At 45.8% G+C, this 17,500-nt stretch overlaps 2 protein-coding genes across 3 annotated transcripts in view; both read left to right on the top strand.

Annotated features, from left to right (window-relative positions):
* Positions 1-16,489, top strand: part of asap2b (ArfGAP with SH3 domain, ankyrin repeat and PH domain 2b) — a 32,608-nt gene extending 16,119 nt beyond the window's left edge. The window contains exons 11-29 of one of the 2 annotated variants that reach the window (XM_088089809.1): positions 1,605-1,674; positions 1,855-1,956; positions 2,664-2,751; positions 2,834-2,882; positions 2,959-3,125; positions 4,248-4,381; positions 4,722-4,816; positions 4,904-5,093; positions 5,224-5,309; positions 6,083-6,198; positions 9,859-9,926; positions 10,047-10,154; positions 10,226-10,460; positions 10,913-11,017; positions 11,511-11,784; positions 11,912-11,970; positions 12,370-12,434; positions 13,702-13,821; positions 13,936-16,489. In XM_088089809.1, coding sequence (XP_087945935.1) covers positions 1,605-1,674; positions 1,855-1,956; positions 2,664-2,751; positions 2,834-2,882; positions 2,959-3,125; positions 4,248-4,381; positions 4,722-4,816; positions 4,904-5,093; positions 5,224-5,309; positions 6,083-6,198; positions 9,859-9,926; positions 10,047-10,154; positions 10,226-10,460; positions 10,913-11,017; positions 11,511-11,784; positions 11,912-11,970; positions 12,370-12,434; positions 13,702-13,821; positions 13,936-14,010 — 2,206 coding nt within the window. In that variant the 3' untranslated portion in view covers positions 14,011-16,489. The remainder of the gene's footprint in view (positions 1-1,604; positions 1,675-1,854; positions 1,957-2,663; positions 2,752-2,833; positions 2,883-2,958; positions 3,126-4,247; positions 4,382-4,721; positions 4,817-4,903; positions 5,094-5,223; positions 5,310-6,082; positions 6,199-9,858; positions 9,927-10,046; positions 10,155-10,225; positions 10,461-10,912; positions 11,018-11,510; positions 11,785-11,911; positions 11,971-12,369; positions 12,435-13,701; positions 13,822-13,935) is intronic. The other variant, XM_088089810.1, reaches the window with a different exon arrangement.
* Positions 16,490-17,428: 939 nt separating this feature from the next.
* Positions 17,429-17,500, top strand: part of LOC121939823 (cleavage and polyadenylation specificity factor subunit 3-like) — a 14,582-nt gene continuing 14,510 nt past the window's right edge. The window contains exon 1 of the mRNA XM_088089814.1: positions 17,429-17,500. This exon is cut by the window's right edge and continues 146 nt beyond it. The gene's annotated coding sequence lies outside the window, so the exon portion shown is untranslated.

Raw genomic sequence — 17,500 nt, 5'->3', positions numbered from 1 at the left:
ATGTCCCTCTGACATCTCTCTGATGTCCCTCTGATGTCCCTCTGATGTCCCTCTGACATCTCTGTGATGTCCCTCTGATGTCCCTCTGACATCTCTGATGTCCCTCTGTTGTCCCTCTGACATCTCTATGATGTCCCTCTGATGTCCCTCTGACATCTCTCTGATGTCTCTCTGACGTCCCTCTGATGTCCCTCTGACATCTCTCTGATGTCCCTCTGATGTCCCTCTGATGTCCCTCTGATGTCCCTCTGACATCTCTCTGATGCCCTCTGATGTCCCTCTGACATCTCTATGATGTCCCTCTGATGTCCCTCTGACATCTCTCTGATGTCCCTCTGATGTCCCTCTGACATCTCTCTGATGTCCCTCTGATGTCCCTCTGATGTCCCTCTGACATCTCTCTGATGTCCCTCTGATGTCCCTCTGATGTCCCTCTGACATCTCTCTAAAGTCCCTCTGTTGTCCCTCTGACATCTCTATGATGTCCCTCTGATGTCCCTCTGACATCTCTCTAATGTCTCTCTGACGTCCCTCTGATGTCCCTCTGATGTCCCTCTGATGTCCCTCTGACATCTCTATGATGTCCCTCTGATGTCCCTCTGACATCTCTCTGATGTCCCTCTGATGTCCCTCTGATGTCCCTCTGACATCTCTCTGATGTCCCTCTGTTGTCCCTCTGACATCTCTCTGATGTCCCTCTGATGTCCCTCTGACATCTCTCTGATGTCTCTCTGACGTCCCTCTGATGTCCCTCTGATGTCCCTCTGACATCTCTCTGATGTCCCTCTGATGTCCCTCTGACATCTCTCTGATGTCTCTCTGACGTCCCTCTGATGTCCCTCTGATGTCCCTCTGACATCTCTCTGATGTCCCTCTGATGTCCCTCTGACATCTCTCTGATGTCCCTCTGATGTCCCTCTGATGTCCCTCTGACATCTCTCTGATGTCCCTCTGATGTCCCTCTGATGTCCCTCTGACATCTCTCTGATGTCCCTCTGATATCCCTCTGATGTCCCTCTGACATCTCTCTGATGTCCCTCTGATGTCCCTCTGATGTCCCTCTGATGTCCCTCTGACATCTCTCTGATGTCCCTCTGATGTCCCTCTGATGTCCCTCTGATGTCCCTCTTGGACTGACTTCTGTCAGATGGGACAGCAAACTTTAGGCAGAATTAAAACTAACTTATTTTTGTTGGTTTTTGTTTGTTGTTGTTTTTAGGTTTTTGTTATTGTTTTGTTTTTTCGCTTTTCTTTGTTGCTCATTTTTTACTGTGTGTGTGTGTGTGTGTGTGTGTGTGTGTGTGTGTGTGTGTGTGTGTGTGTGTGTGTGTGTGTGTGTGTGTGTGTGTGTGTGTGTGTGTGTGTGTGTGTGTGTGTGTGTGTGTGTGTGTGTGGTAATGTGTGTGTGATAACGTGTGTGTGTGTGTGTGTGTGTGTGTGTGTGTGTGTGTGTGTGTGTGTGTGTGTGTGTGTGTGGTAATGTGTGTGTGATAACGTGTGTGTGTGTGTGTGTGTGTGTGTGTGTGTGTGTGTGTGTGAGTGCGTGTGTGTGTGTGTGTGTGTGTGTGTGTGTGTGTGTGTGTGTGTGTGTGTGTGGTCCTCAGGCTGAGGAAGGTGTGGCAGAAGAGGAAGTGCTCGGTGAAGAACGGTTTCCTGACCATCTGCCACGGCACGGTAAGATGCCACATCCTCCCCTCCTATTGGTCTTCCTGCATGAGAAGCTCCGCCCCCCGTCCTGCATGCCCATCAGCCAATCAAAACAAAGCTTTCTGGGGTTTTATTTTTCATTTCAACAAGATTAATTTATTTTCATTCAGTTTCTTATTTTTTTCTTTTGTTTCTTTTATTTTGAAGTTTTTACATGAAGAGTCAAACGGCCAATCAGGACAGAGCAAGCAGCAGAGGAAGAGAAAGAGGAGGAGGAGGAGCGTGAGGCGAAGGATGACAGAGAGAAGGGTGGGAGCAGGGAGGAGGGCGGCTGATTATCAATAACTAATTAACATATTCAATAACCTCTCGTCTCTGCTTCAGTGCTCAAACACAAAACTTTATCATCATTTTAACAAAATAAAACCGGTCAGTTTCTCCAGCAGAGTCGGGTTACTCTCTGTGTGTCCTGCATGACTCTGACGCCGCTTTAGTCGACACTTTCATCCTGTAAGCTGCTGGTGTTCATGGTCCCCAGAGGACGAGCCCGACGGCGACCACCTAAAATCAGATATATAACCGAAATGTTTCCATGTTAAAGGGCAACTTTTGTGACTGTTGTCTCTGTTTCCATGGAAATTTGGAGATTTCTTGGACATTTCTAGGATTTTAGGAAATTTCAAGGATTTTAGGACATTTCAGAGATTTTAGGAAATTTCAAGGATTTCAGGACATTTCCAGGATTTTAGGACATTTCAAGGATTTCAGGACATTTCCAGGTTTTTAATGACATTTCTGGGATTTTAGGACGTGTGGTGGGCCTCATGGTGGCGCTAAAGCAAACGTCACAGTATCAGCAGAGTCGGAGGATTTCTCCTTTGGTCACCATGGATACCTGCACTGAATAGTTTTCCAGTGCGCCTCCTGCTCATGTGAATGTTTTAGTTTTCCTTCATTCGAGGTCAAACTCTTCAGTTATGACAGCCGTGCTCTCCTCCCTGCTTCTTTTCTCTCAGGCCAACAGACCTCCAGCCAAACTCAACCTGCTCACCTGTCAGGTGAAGAGGAATCCAGACGAGAAGAAGAGCTTCGACCTTTTCTCACGTAAGCTGCACACGCTCGTTTTCATGTGCTCACCTGTCGCACGCCGTGTCCTCCTGTCTGACCCTCGCTGTGTTTCCCTCAGACGACCGCACGTACCACTTCCAGACTGAGGATGAAGCCGAGTGTCAGGTGTAAGTATGACCTCCGTGTGACCTTTGTGTGACCTCCGTGTGACCTCTGCATAACCTCTGACCCGCTGTGTTGCAGCTGGGTGTCGGTGCTGCAGAACAGTAAAGAGGAGGCGCTGAACAAGGCGTTTAAAGGCGACCAGGACGAAGGAGAGAACAACATCGTGCAGGAGCTGACCAGAGCCATCGTAGGAGAGGTGAAGAGGATGAGCGGTAACGACGGCTGCTGCGACTGTGGAGCCGCCGGTCAGTCAGATTAATACTAATACTATTTATTAATACTAATACTAGTAATAATACAAATACTGCTGCTGGTGCTGTGGAGTGCAGGGTCAGTATTACTGCTAAAAGAGATCTACAAAAGATGCTCTCTCTTGCAAACTTGTGCATCTTGTCCCTGAGATTACATCAGAAATGTCTTTGAGCCAGCCCTAACTATGAGCCTCCTGGCCAATCAGAGCTGTTGCTTGTCATACTTTAATGAAGGCACTGCTGCTTCTACATAGACATAGACCACATGTTATATTTTCTGTATAACTGCATATATTCTGTTGTTTTGATGTAATGATAATAATAATACATAAGAACATGTGGTGTAATAGATTATAGATTGGATTTAATCATCTGTGGTGATTAAAGGCTGAGCTGGTTAAACTGCAGCAGTCCTGCAGCAGCGTCTCTGAGACCTCCTGTCCTCACAGTGTCGGGTACATTCCTCAGCTGTCGTCCTGCCGGTCTGACGGGTTTGTGAAGACAGAAGATGCTGCAGAGTTTCACTGTACTTTATATCAGTCGGAGAGTTTCAGCCGAGCCGTCGGCAGCTCAGCTTTCTGCGTTTTATTGCTTCTGAAACTGATTTGTGTACCACGTAGCTCCTGCTGGACGGATATTAATGCAGTGAAACGTTCAGAGCAAAAACCAGAAAAACATTTAGCTGCTCAAAACTCTTTTCTTTGTGTCATCAGAATTAAATCAGCTTTCTATCTGGCGATGACTCAGTTCTCATCAGATGCTTCAAATCAAACAGTTTCCTCTGTCGGAGGTGTGGGGCCCTGTGTTGATGCTGCTTTATACTCTGACATCTTATTTTTATTTTTACTGTGCATTAGAAAATGGGGCCCTATCAGAGGCCAGATTTGGCCCGCGGGCCGTAGGTTGAGTATCACTGTCATAAAGGCAGCCGTAACATACGTGTATAAATGCATGTAACAAACGTGTCTGATCGGCTGAAGCCGTCAGTCAAAAGTCAGCAAGAAAACACATTTCGGTTTGAATCAGATACACAAACTTAATAAAGTACTTAAGACAATCAGTGAATTCATGTACAAATATCACAAAACCTCCCGTCTTCGTCTCCCCCCTCGTCAGGTCCCACCTGGCTGTCCACAAACCTCGGGGTGCTGATCTGTATCGAGTGCTCGGGGATCCACAGGGAGATGGGGGTCCACTACTCCAGGATCCAGAGTCTGGACCTGGACGTCCTGGGGACGTCCGAGCTGCTGGTGAGTCCACATCGCTGTCCCCAGAGGAGAAATCGGAGCGTCGGCGCAGAGAGACACAAAGTCTGTCAGAGCTCATAGTTTTATTTGTGTCTGTCTCTCTGCCACAAACTTTTATTCTCACTGTTTGGAAAAATATATGTTTGATATTCAGATAAAAACATGAAAGTATTTTAAGAAAAAACAATCAAAAAAATTTTAATTTTCAGAAATTTAGGATAAAGGTCTTGTCCTATCTCACCTTTTATGCAGTTTCAGATATTGTACTGTTTGATTTAGAAATGACCCAATAATGTGATAGTTTGAGTTCAGGACCCACCTGACCTGTAATGTTGTTTTTCAGTTGGCGAAGAACGTGGGAAATGCCAGCTTCAACGAGATCATGGAGGCGGATCTGTCGGTTCAGGACGTCACCAAACCCAATCCCTCCAGTGACATGTGAGTGTCGGCCTGGGCGGCGCGATCTGAATCTCGTGAGAGCAGATGAAATTAGGAGGCCGTGACTGTGTGTGGTTTGCTCTGCAGGCAGATGAGGAAGGATTACATCACGGCAAAGTACACAGAGAAACGTTTCGCGCGGCGGCTTTGTGCCGACGCTGCGTCCAGACTGCAGGTTCTGTACGAGGCCGTCAGGAACAGAGACATCTTCTCTCTGATCCAGGTCTACGCCGAGGGGGTGGATCTGATGGAGTCCATCCCACAGCCCAACGAACACGTACGACCTCACTGATCACCTCATCAGCTGTCAGTCAGAAACGCAAAACGACAGCTGACGCAGAATTCAAGATTTTACGTTTGATCTCTTTAGATTTTGAAGAGATTTACTGTCCGTTTGTTTCTGTCAGGAACCTGGAGAGACGGTGCTGCACCTGGCGGTCCGCATGGTCGACAGGAACTCTCTCCACATCGTCGACTTCCTCGCCCAAAACAGGTAACATCATCATCATCGTCATCATCACCACATCATCATCCATACCTCCATCCTATCTTATCTTATCTTATCTTATCTTTTCACATGGTATCGTATCTCAGCCTATCCTCTCATACCATACTAAATAGTTTCATTACTTATCGTACCATGTTGTATCGTACTGTACCGAGTAGTTCCCCATTGTACCGACCGTATTGTACGGTATTGTACCATATTGTATCATATCTTACCGTATTGTATCCTATCCTATTGTATCATATCGTACCATATCGAATTATATCCTATAATCTAGGGATAATATTTTCAGTGTACATTTGTGCGTTTTTAAAGTTTGTATGTATCTGTGTCTGAGCAAAGCGAAATACAAATTTCCTCTGAGGTGGACAATAAAGGCTCTATCTATCAGTCTTTCTGCCGCACCGCACCGCACTGTACCGTATCGTACCGAATCCGATTGTACCGTATCGTACAGTATCGTATCATATCGTACCATAGGGTATCGTAATGCATCGTATTATATCGTACTTTATTGTACCGAATGTATTGCATCGTATCGTATCATATTGTATCCTATTGTATCCTATTGTATCGTCATCAACACTGGAGCTGCAAATATAGATTATTGTCATTATCAGTCCGTCTGTTTGTGTTTTAAGCTGCAACAGCTTCCTGTTTTAGACTCCGTGTTCACTCAGTCAGTGAGTGTGTAGTCTCACCAAAGTGTGTGTGTGTGTGTGTGTGTGTGTGTGTGTGTGTGTGTGTGTGTGTTTCAGTGGTAACCTGGACAAGCAGACAGCCAAAGGAAGCACAGCGCTGCATTACTGCTGTCTGACGGACAACAGCGAGTGTCTCAAACTGCTGCTGAGAGGAAAAGCTTCAGTGTCCATCAGTGAGAACACAAACTACGAACAGAAGATACTGAGAGCAGCCGCACACTGTCACTGAGTCACAGCGTTACACCGTCACACTGTCACTGAGTCACAGCGTCACTGAGTCACAGCGTTACACCATCACACTGTCACTGAGTCACAGCGTCACTGAGTCACAGCGTTACACCATCACACTGTCACTGAGTCACAGCGTCACTGAGTCACAGCGTCACTGAGTCACAGCGTTACACCGTCACACTGTCACTGAGTCACAGCGTTACACCGTCACACTGTCACTGAGTCACAGCGTCACTGAGTCACAGCGTTACACCGTCACACTGTCACTGAGTCACAGCGTCACTGAGTCACAGCGTTACACCATCACACTGTCACTGAGTCACAGCGTTACACCGTCACACTGTCACTGAGTCACAGCGTCACTGAGTCACAGCGTTACACCATCACACTGTCACTGAGTCACAGCGTCACTGAGTCACAGCGTCACTGAGTCACAGCGTTACACCGTCACACTGTCACTGAGTCACAGCGTCACTGAGTCACAGCGTTACACCATCACACTGTCACTGAGTCACAGCGTCACTGAGTCACAGCGTCACTGAGTCACAGCGTTACACTGTCACACTGTCACTGAGTCACAGCGTCACTGAGTCACAGCGTTACACCATCACACTGTCACTGAGTCACAGCGTCACTGAGTCACTGCGTCACTGAGTCACAGCGTTACACCATCACACTGTCACTGAGTCACAGCGTCACTGAGTCACAGCGTCACTGAGTCACAGCGTTACACCATCACACTGTCACTGAGTCACAGCGTCACTGAGTCACAGCGTCACTGAGTCACAGCGTCACTGAGTCACAGCGTTACACCATCACACTGTCACTGAGTCACAGCGTCACTGAGTCACAGCGTCACTGAGTCACAGCGTTACTGAGTCACAGCGTTACTGAGTCACACTGTCACTGAGTCACAGCGTCACTGAGTCACAGCGTTACACCATCACACTGTCACTGAGTCACAGCATCACTGAGTCACAGCGTTACTGAGTCACAGCGTCACTGAGTCACAGCGTTACACCATCACACTGTCACTGAGTCACAGTGTCACTAAGTCACAGCATTACACCATCACACTGTCACTGAGTCACAGCGTTACACCATCACACTGTCACTGAGTCACAGCGTCACTAAGTCACAGCATTACACCATCACACTGTCACTGAGTCACAGCGTTACACCATCACACTGTCACTGAGTCACAGCGTTACACCGTCACACTGTCACTGAGTCACAGCGTCACTAAGTCACAGCATTACACCGTCACACTGTCACTGAGTCACAGCGTTACACCATCACACTGTCACTGAGTCACAGCGTTACACCGTCACACTGTCACTGAGTCACAGCGTCACTAAGTCACAGCATTACACCGTCACACTGTCACTGAGTCACAGCGTCACTAAGTCACAGCATTACACCGTCACACTGTCACTGAGTCACAGCGTTACACCGTCACAATGTCACGGAGTCACAGCGTCACACTGTCACTGAGTCACAGCATTACACCGTCACACTGTCACTGAGTCACAGCGTTACACCGTCACAATGTCACTGAGTCACAGCATCACTAAGTCACAGCGTCACAGAGTCACAGCATTACACCATCACACTGTCACTGAGTCACAGCGTCACAGAGTCACAGCGTTACACTGTCACACTGTCACACTGTCACTGAGTCACAGCGTCACTGAGTCACAGCGTCACACTGTCACTGAGTCACAGCGTCACACTGTCACTGAGTCACAGCGTCACACTGTCACTGAGTCACAGCGTTAGACCATCACTGAGTCACAGCGTCACTGAATCACAGCGTCACAGCGTTACACCGTCACAGAGTCACAGCGTCACTGAGTCACAGCGTTACACCATCACACTGTCACTGAGTCACAGCGTCACTGAGTCACAGCGTTACACCATCACACTGTCACTGAGTCACAGCGTCACTGAGTCACTGCGTCACTGAGTCACAGCGTTACACCATCACACTGTCACTGAGTCACAGCGTCACTGAGTCACAGCGTCACTGAGTCACAGCGTTACACCATCACACTGTCACTGAGTCACAGCGTCACTGAGTCACAGCGTCACTGAGTCACAGCGTCACTGAGTCACAGCGTTACTGAGTCACAGCGTTACTGAGTCACACTGTCACTGAGTCACAGCGTCACTGAGTCACAGCGTTACACCATCACACTGTCACTGAGTCACAGCATCACTGAGTCACAGCGTTACTGAGTCACAGCGTCACTGAGTCACAGCGTTACACCATCACACTGTCACTGAGTCACAGCGTCACTGAGTCACAGCGTTACTGAGTCACAGCGTTACTGAGTCACACTGTCACTGAGTCACAGCGTTACTGAGTCACAGCGTCACTGAGTCACAGCGTTACACCATCACACTGTCACTGAGTCACAGTGTCACTAAGTCACAGCATTACACCATCACACTGTCACTGAGTCACAGCGTTACACCATCACACTGTCACTGAGTCACAGCGTCACTAAGTCACAGCATTACACCGTCACACTGTCACTGAGTCACAGCGTTACACCATCACACTGTCACACTGTCACTGCGTTACACCGTCACACTGTCACTGAGTCACAGCGTCACTAAGTCACAGCATTACACCGTCACAGCGTCACTAAGTCACAGCATTACACCGTCACACTGTCACTGAGTCACAGCGTTACACCGTCACAATGTCACGGAGTCACAGCGTCACACTGTCACTGAGTCACAGCGTTACACCGTCACACTGTCACACTGTCACTGAGTCACAGCGTCACTAAGTCACAGCATTACACCGTCACACTGTCACTGAGTCACAGCGTTACACCGTCACAGCGTCACTAAGTCACAGCATTACACCGTCACACTGTCACTGAGTCACAGCGTTACACCGTCACAATGTCACGGAGTCACAGTGTCACAGCGTCACAGCGTCACACTGTCACTGAGTCACAGCGTTACACCGTCACACTGTCACACTGTCACTGAGTCACAGCGTCACTAAGTCACAGCATTACACCGTCACACTGTCACTGAGTCACAGCGTTACACCGTCACAATGTCACTGAGTCACAGCATCACTAAGTCACAGCGTCACAGAGTCACAGCATTACACCATCACACTGTCACTGAGTCACAGCGTCACAGAGTCACAGCGTTACACTGTCACACTGTCACTGAGTCACAGCGTCACTGAGTCACAGCGTCACACTGTCACTGAGTCACAGCGTCACACTGTCACTGAGTCACAGCGTTACACCATCACTGAGTCACAGCGTCACTGAATCACAGCGTCACAGCGTTACACCGTCACAGAGTCACAGCGTCACTGAGTCACAGAGTCACAGCATCACTGAGTCACAGCGTCACTGAGTCACAGCGTCACAGAGTCACAGCGTCACTGAGTCACAGCGTTACACCATCACTGAGTCACAGCGTCACTGAGTCACAGCGTCACTGAGTCACAGCGTCACAGCGTTACACCGTCACAGAGTCACAGCGTCACAGAGTCACGGTCTCACACGTCACTGAGTTACACTGTTGTCAGTGAGACGCCTGATTTGATGTTGAGTTTGTTTCCGCAGCAAACGAAGCTGGAGAGACGCCTCTGGACATCGCCAAACGTCTGCGACACACTCGCTGTGAAGAACAGGTGAAACTCGCACATGATATTGTTTTGTTTTGTTACGATGGTTGATTTTTGGCTCATCAGCCACACATTCGGACACGTTCCTCCGTCTCGCGTTAAAGACTTTGTGTTGGTGTGTTTCAGTTGACTCAGGCTCAGACCGGAAAGTTTAACGTCCACGTCCATGTCGAGTACGAGTGGCGTCTCCAGAACGACGACATGGACGAGAGCGAGGACGAGATGGAGGACAAGGTCAGCTGCTTTTATCAGACAGTCGTCTGCTGCATGTGAGTTCAGGGAGTAAAACCGTCTGTTTCCTTCAGCCAATCCCCAACCGCCGCGAGGAGCGTCCGGTCAGCTGCTTCGTGCCGAGCAGCGGCCCCATGCAGCCCAACCTGGCGGCTCTGGCCCGGGACGCCGCCTGCCTGGTTCGGGACAAACAGCGGCCTCAGGTCCCCAGCATGATGATCAGCAACGAGACCTATGGCACCATGCTGGACCTCAACCTGCCGCCGCCGGGACCCACGCCGCCGCTGCCGCCCCGAGGACCCAACCGAGGTCAGACACCAACTTTATTTTTACCAAGGACAGACAAAAGAGAAACCAGGTTAAATAAAGTGAGAGAAGTTTTCATCCCGACTTCTCTGGAGGCTCAGCGCTCGTCCCAGAGGTCAGAGGCTGATTAGTCAATTAGCTGATGAGTAGATTAGTAGATTAATTGATCAGCTCTCAGTACCACAGGAAGTTCAGGTCGTTTTAACCGTGTCCATCCAGAGTCGCTATTGATCAGCTGACTCTGTCCTCGTTGTCTGTCCCCGTCGTCTGTCCTCGTTGTCTGTCCTCGTCATCTGTCCTCGTGGTCTGTCCTCGTCATCTGTCCTCGTTGTCTGTTCTTGTTGTCTGTACTCATCATTTGTCCTCGTCATCTGTCCTCGTTGTCTGTTCTTGTTGTCTGTACTCATCGGTTGTCCTCGTCGTCTGTCCTTGATGTCCGCTCTGTGTCCCCGCAGGTTCGGGACACGGTAAATCTGCTGCCATGGAAACGGTGGGGAGACAGCGTTCGTCCTCTGACCCCCCCAACCCTCAGACCCCCGAGAGGAACTCCTCCATGTACGGTGAGTGTCACTTCCTGTCAGCTTGTGACAAAATAAAAGCATCAGGTCTTTTGCCTTAGTCAATTAGTTGCTGAGTGGATTCGTCAATTAATTGGTTAGTTGATCGCTTTATAGTTGATAAGTTAATTAGTCAATTACTTGATTAATCAGTGAGCTGATGAGTGGATTTATTGATTTGTTGATCAGTCAATTAGTTGATGAGTGGATTAATCAACTGCTTGATTGGGTGATTAGTTGATTCATGGATTAGTTGATAAGTTGATGAGTGCATTAATTGTTTATCATTAATTGTTAATAATGAGTTGATTCATGGATTTAATTTGTTGCTGACTGGATGAGTTGATTGGTCGATGAGTTGATTGGTCGATGAGTTGATTGGTCGATGAGTTGATTGGTTGATGAGTTGATTGGTTGATGAGTTGATTGACAGAAGATGAATGGTGAATCTGCCATCTCTGCTGCTGAATGAATCTGACCGCTCCTCCTGTCCCAGTGCTCCCAGCAGCTCCAGTCAGCAAGAGGTCCAGTATGTTGGAGACCAAGACCGGTTCAGTCAGGAACACCCCCCTCCCCCCTCTGCCTCCCCCACCAACAACAGGACTCCCCCCAGTCTTCCCAGTACCTCCAGTCCCACCAGCACCCACCATCCCACCACCACCCCACTACAAGGCTCCGCCCCTTCCCCCACCAGTCCCCCTTCACCAGACCAGTAGACCTCCAGGACCTCCAGGACCTCCAGGACCCAAGTCCCCCAAATCCCCCAGCGGGTATGAACCTGAATTTTACCAGTCTGTACTGGTCTGTACTGGTTTTAACGGATGCACATTAAAAAAGGATCAGTTTTATTTCTAACAGAAAGTTTAATCAGCTGATTTTTTTTTTGTCCGATTTCAGATCAATGAAAAGTCCCCCACAGAGACCTCCGGTCCGGACGGCGTCTGTGGACAGACGAGGTACACACACACACACACACACACACACACACACACACACAGACACACACACACACAGACACACACACACAGTTCTACTGACATTCAGAATAAAATGTGTGTGACGTTTGTTTGATATTAACATTTAAAATTCTGGAAATTAATAAACATTTGATGTTTATGATTAAAAAAAATAAATATGGTTAAAAAATAAATGCAATAAAAGTAGAAAATCATATAAATGTATAATATCTTTTAAAGCTTGATTTTGAATCAAGCCCTGAAGGGTTAAAACACGGATCAGTCTTCAGTGAAGACGATGGTTTCGGTTGCTGCGGTCGATCTCTGTCTGTTGATGTCTGAAGGCAGTCATGTCGTGTGTTGTTGTTGTTGTTATTGTCGTTTATTTTCCGTCTGCAGGGTCTCAGTCTAAATCTCCACAGACCCCGACTCCTCCGACACCCAAACCCAGGAGCACTTTCTCCGTAAGTCCTCAAGCACAGCAGCAGCTCAGAGGTCGGAGATTTTCCTCCGTGTCCTCGTCAGCTCAGTGGAGCTCAGAGCTTTTAGTTTAAAATCTCACTAACAGAAACAGAAATTATGACGCAGTAAGTTTTTCCGTCAGCATGAAGACTGACGGCTCATCCCGCCGACACAAACACTTCATTTCAGTGAAGCTGTGGCTTTTTTACGGTTTCCCAACCATAAAATACTGAAAACAAATATTTACAAATTTAAGTTATATGACTGTGACCTTGTGTGCGTCTCATTCTCATAAATGTGAGGGAACCTTGAGAGAATTTTTTTTTTGGCACAAACGTCCACTCTGAGTCAAAAATGAACTGATTATAATGTGGTGGTCAAAGGTCACTGTGACCTTGCATCCATGTCATTGTTGTGAACGGGATTTCTCAAAAATACCTGAGGGAATTTCCTCAAATGTGGCACAAACGTCCACTTTGAGTGAAGAATGAATTTACTACTTTTTGCTGGTCAAAAGTCAAGGTCACATGCTCATGAATGTAATAATTTAAGAATGCTTTGAGTTTTTTTTTTTTTCAAATTTGGCACAAATCTCCACGCAGATTTAAGAATGGGCTGATTAAATTTTGGCGGTCCAACCAATTAGAATTTGTTGGTCACTGTTATCCCATATTTCGAGAACACGTTGAGGGAATTTTTTTAAATTTGGCACAAACGTCCACTTGGACTCAAGAATGGGCTGGTTAAATTTTGGTGGTCAAAGGTCAAGGTCACTGTGACCTTGCATCCAGCTCAATGTCGTGAATGTGATATTTAAAAAACATTGTAAGGGAGTGCAAACGTCCACTTTAAGTCAAGAATGAATTGACTAGACTTTATTGGTCAAGGTCAAAGGTCACTATGACAGTGTCCGTTACGTGTTTGTAAAAGACAATATCTTAAGAACACCTTAGGGGATTTTAGTCAATTCTGGCACAAACATCCACTTTGTTTCGATGATAAACTTAAGAATTTATACATTTATTATGACAAAATTCACACAAGATAAAATGTGTGTGCGTGCGTGTGCGTGTATGCGTGCGTGTGTGTGTGCGTGCGTGCGTGTGTGCGTGCGTGTGTGTGTACGTGCGTGTGTGTGTGTGTGTGTGCGTGCGTGTGTGTGTGCGTGCGTGCGTGTGTGCGTGCGTGTGTGTGTGTACGTGCGTGTGTGCGTGTGTGTGTGCGTGTGTGTGTGTGCGTGTGTGTGTGTGTGTGTGTGTGTGTGTGTAGAAGCAGAAGCTTCAGAGGGTGAAGGCCATCTATAACTGTGCGGCCGATAACCCCGACGAGCTGACGTTCTCGGAGGGGGAGGTGATCGTGGTGGAGGGGGAGGAGGACAGCGAGTGGTGGGTGAGTGACGCCGTCCAAACAGGAAATACATCATCACCTCCAAACTGCGGGTTAAAAAATAAAAGACGTCACGTTTTCACTTTGTTGACTTGAGTCTTTTGTGACGTGTTTCAGGTCGGTCACATTGAAGGAGACCCGAGCCGGCGAGGAGTTTTTCCCGTCACCTTCGTCCACTTCATCACAGAGTGATGTCTTTGGGGACGAAGACTCGGCGTGTCCTCTGTCCTTTATCCTCTGTCCTCTATCCTCTGTCCTCTTTTCTCTGTCCTCTGTCCTCTATCCTCTGTCCTCTATCCTCTGTCCTCTGTCCTCTGTCCTCTGTTCTCTGTCCTCTGTCCTCTGTCCTCTTTTCTCTGTCCTCTGTCCTCTGTCCTCTTTTCTCTGTCCTCTGTCCTCTGTCCTCTTTTCTCTGTCCTCTGTTCTCTGTCCTCTGTCCTCTGTTCTCTGTCCTCTGTCCTCTGTCCTCTGTTCTCTGTCCTCTATCCTCTGTCCTCTGTCCTCTGTCCTCTGTTGTCTGTCCTCTGTCCTCTGTCCTCTTTTCTCTGTCCTCTGTCCTCTTTTCTCTGTCCTCTGTCCTCTGTCCTCTGTTCTCTGTCCTCTGTCCTCTGTCCTCTATCCTCTGTCCTCTGTTCTCTGTCCTCTGTCCTCTGTTCTCTGTCCTCTGTCCTCTGTCCTCTGTCCTCTGTCCTCTGTTCTCTGTCCTCTGTCCTCTGTCCTCTATCCTCTGTCCTCTGTCCTCTGTCCTCTGTCCTCTGAAGAACTGAACACAACAACTGAAACAAAAACACTGAAGCTGTTTTTAAATTTTTTTCTGGCTTCATTCAGACACCTGAGACTCTACCTGAACTTTATTTTAAATTCCAGCAGAGACGTTTTTAAAGATCCCAAATGTGTCGGGGTGAGTTTGTTTAACCCTTTGAAATCGAGCAAACTGGCTTGATCACCCAGAAATTAGTTTAAAAAAATAAATTGAAAAAAACGATTAAAGAATATCTGGAAAAAAACAAGAAAATTACCTTTAAAAAGCTGAAAAATTTTAATAATTATATAAAAATGTATGATTTTAAATATAGTTGTCTGAAAAAGAGTTTGCTAGCTTTCTTTAAAATATTTTTTTAAATCTACAAATTTCTTGCAGTTTGCGAGACATTTCTTGCCACGTTGCTCATTGCTTTTTTTGTCTTTGAAAGAAACTGCACCAATTTGCTCAGGGCTCAAAGGGTTAAATACTTGTGAAAAGTGTTTGAAGGCAAGAACGAAATAAAAGAGACGTCGACGGAGGAGTCAGAGGGTTACAGCGATGCGTCGACGCTGTGCAGAACTTCTGCTGCTGATTCACAAATTAAACCAAAAGAAAAGACATTTTAATGCTGCGCACACACCGAGCTTTAAGACGACTTCAGGGTTCCCACCGTCATGGAAAACCGCGAAAAATCATGGAGTTTCACATCACATTTTCCAGGCCTGGAAAAGTCATGGGACTAGTGAAAATCCCTGAAGGTTTTAGAAAAACCCTGGAAATGTGTTAGATGTAATAAATTTATTGCATCATGTAATATTACAGTGAATTTATTCTCTGCAGCTGACGACGTTACGTAGTTTTAATATTCATCGATGTGAGACAAAGTTTTGGTTGTTTTTGTTTATTTGTTCATCACGAAAGTTTATTCATTTTTTCTCTGCGTTACATTTTTCCTGCCATGTCAGCCCACGAGACATGTCAAACCATTTTTAAGCACTTTTGGCTTCAGGGGAGGAATAGACAAAATTATTTATTTTACGGTGAATTTTTAAAGAAAATATGTTTTCCAAACCCGTGGGTAAAATTTTTTTGCAATTTTTTAAATAGAAAACTTAAAACTTGCATGATTTTTTGTTGGGTTTTTTTTTTTTTTTTTCTTTTTAAAAAATTTGGTGACTTTTATAGAAAACTTTAAAATTGTTTTTAAAATTTTTGGGCATTTTTTTCCCCTCTATTTAAATGTTGGCAATTTTTATAGAAACCTTTTTGTTATTATTAAAAAAAAAAGTATTTGGAGAGCATGTTTACCTAAAAAATCACCAAAATGACAGATTTTTTTATAGCAAGAAACTAAAAATAAAAAACTGATCGCTGGAGTTTCAAACATCATGAGGGACGTTGAAATTTTGTCTGAATACAGTTTGAATTTCGCATGTTTGAAAAACGTCGGTCAAGAAAAAAAGGAGTTCTTGAAAAGTCAGAGAAATTTTGAAATTCAACCCGTTAAAGTTTGTGGGAACCCTGAACCTTCAATGCGTTTAAGCTGCTCCGTACGAGACTGGTTTTGATGACCTTTGACCCCTCCAGGATGGACGGGGACAGACTGGGAGCGTCGGACCTCGGCGACGCTCCACCGCCTGAACGCTTCAACATGTGACTGAAACCGGCAGACGGACACAGCTCTGACTCACAGAGCCGTCCACATACTTCTGGCCATGTGGTGTGCGTGAATGTTGTTGGACACTCTGCTGGAATCGAACTTGTGACGCCGCAAGCCAAAAATAATCTGTTTCCTGTGTATTTTTGTGTCACTGGTAGAATTAATGATTTTTGTTATTTTCATGTCGGCTGGAGGGAAACTCTCAAATATCTTCGTCCACTTTGCTTTTACTTTTCTGTCATTGTTATTAAAAACATATGAAATTACTCGGACGTGTAACCTGCCGTCTGATTTTAAGGACAAAGATGTGAATTCTTTTTATTTATCTTTCATTCTTTCAGTTTTCCCTCAGTTTCAGGTCCTCCTATCTCTGACTTTTCCCGCTACTTTATGTATTTTTTCTTTTTTTTTTATCTTCAAATAACTAAATATAAAATAATCATAAATAATACCTAGTATTTTTCACCAAAGGTGCCATCCTCACGCGTCCTGTTTTGTTTCTTCAACAATCCTCAAAATATTCACTTAACTGTGATATAAAGTCTTCACTTCAGAGAAACTGGATTTCTTTCCTCAGGATTTATTTATTTTTATTTATTTTTATTTATTGTTATTAGTAGTAGAAGTAGTAGTCGTCGTTTTTTTTGTACACACTTCAAACTGCATGAAATCCAGAAAAAATAAATTATTAATAATAATAAGAAGAAATGTTTCAGGAGAAGTCAAGAAGCCAAAGAGTCACAAAAACTGAAGGAGCGAAACAGACAATAGCTAAAAAAGGGGGCAAAGTGAAAAAAGTGAAATTAACATTATTGAGAAAATTATTCGAGTTAGAAACCAATGTTTCAAAGGGTTAAAATAAAACCAGCAATAGAAAAGCTGCTGTTTCAGTTTATCAAAGAGAAATACACACACACACACACACACACACACACACACACACACACACATATATATATATATATATATATATATATATTTATATATAGGCTCTATTTTTTACTGACAGCACACTTTTTCGCCAAAATGAACTTTTGTCATTTTATTTAATTCAGGAAGAAAACAGCTTTAAGAGCTAAAGTGTGTGTGTGTGTGTGTGTGTTTCTGTCACCATCATCATCATCATCATCACATTCAGCGTGATTTTAGGTGATTTTAGGATTTTAAATCCGGAACATAAATTCACTCCTGAGGGCGGAACCAACCAGTGGACCAGCTGCGCTGCACGGAGCCATTTCAGCGGGAGCCGGAAGTGGCGTTTATCCAATCTTGTGCTT

Source organism: Plectropomus leopardus, chromosome 16, assembly GCF_026936395.1.
Source record: "Plectropomus leopardus strain MGB_pleo_1.0 chromosome 16, ASM2693639v1, whole genome shotgun sequence".
In the NCBI taxonomy this organism is placed as follows: Eukaryota; Metazoa; Chordata; class Actinopteri; order Perciformes; family Serranidae; genus Plectropomus; species Plectropomus leopardus.
Note: the sequence above shows the minus strand (reverse complement) of the source record. Positions and strands in the feature narration are given on the sequence as shown.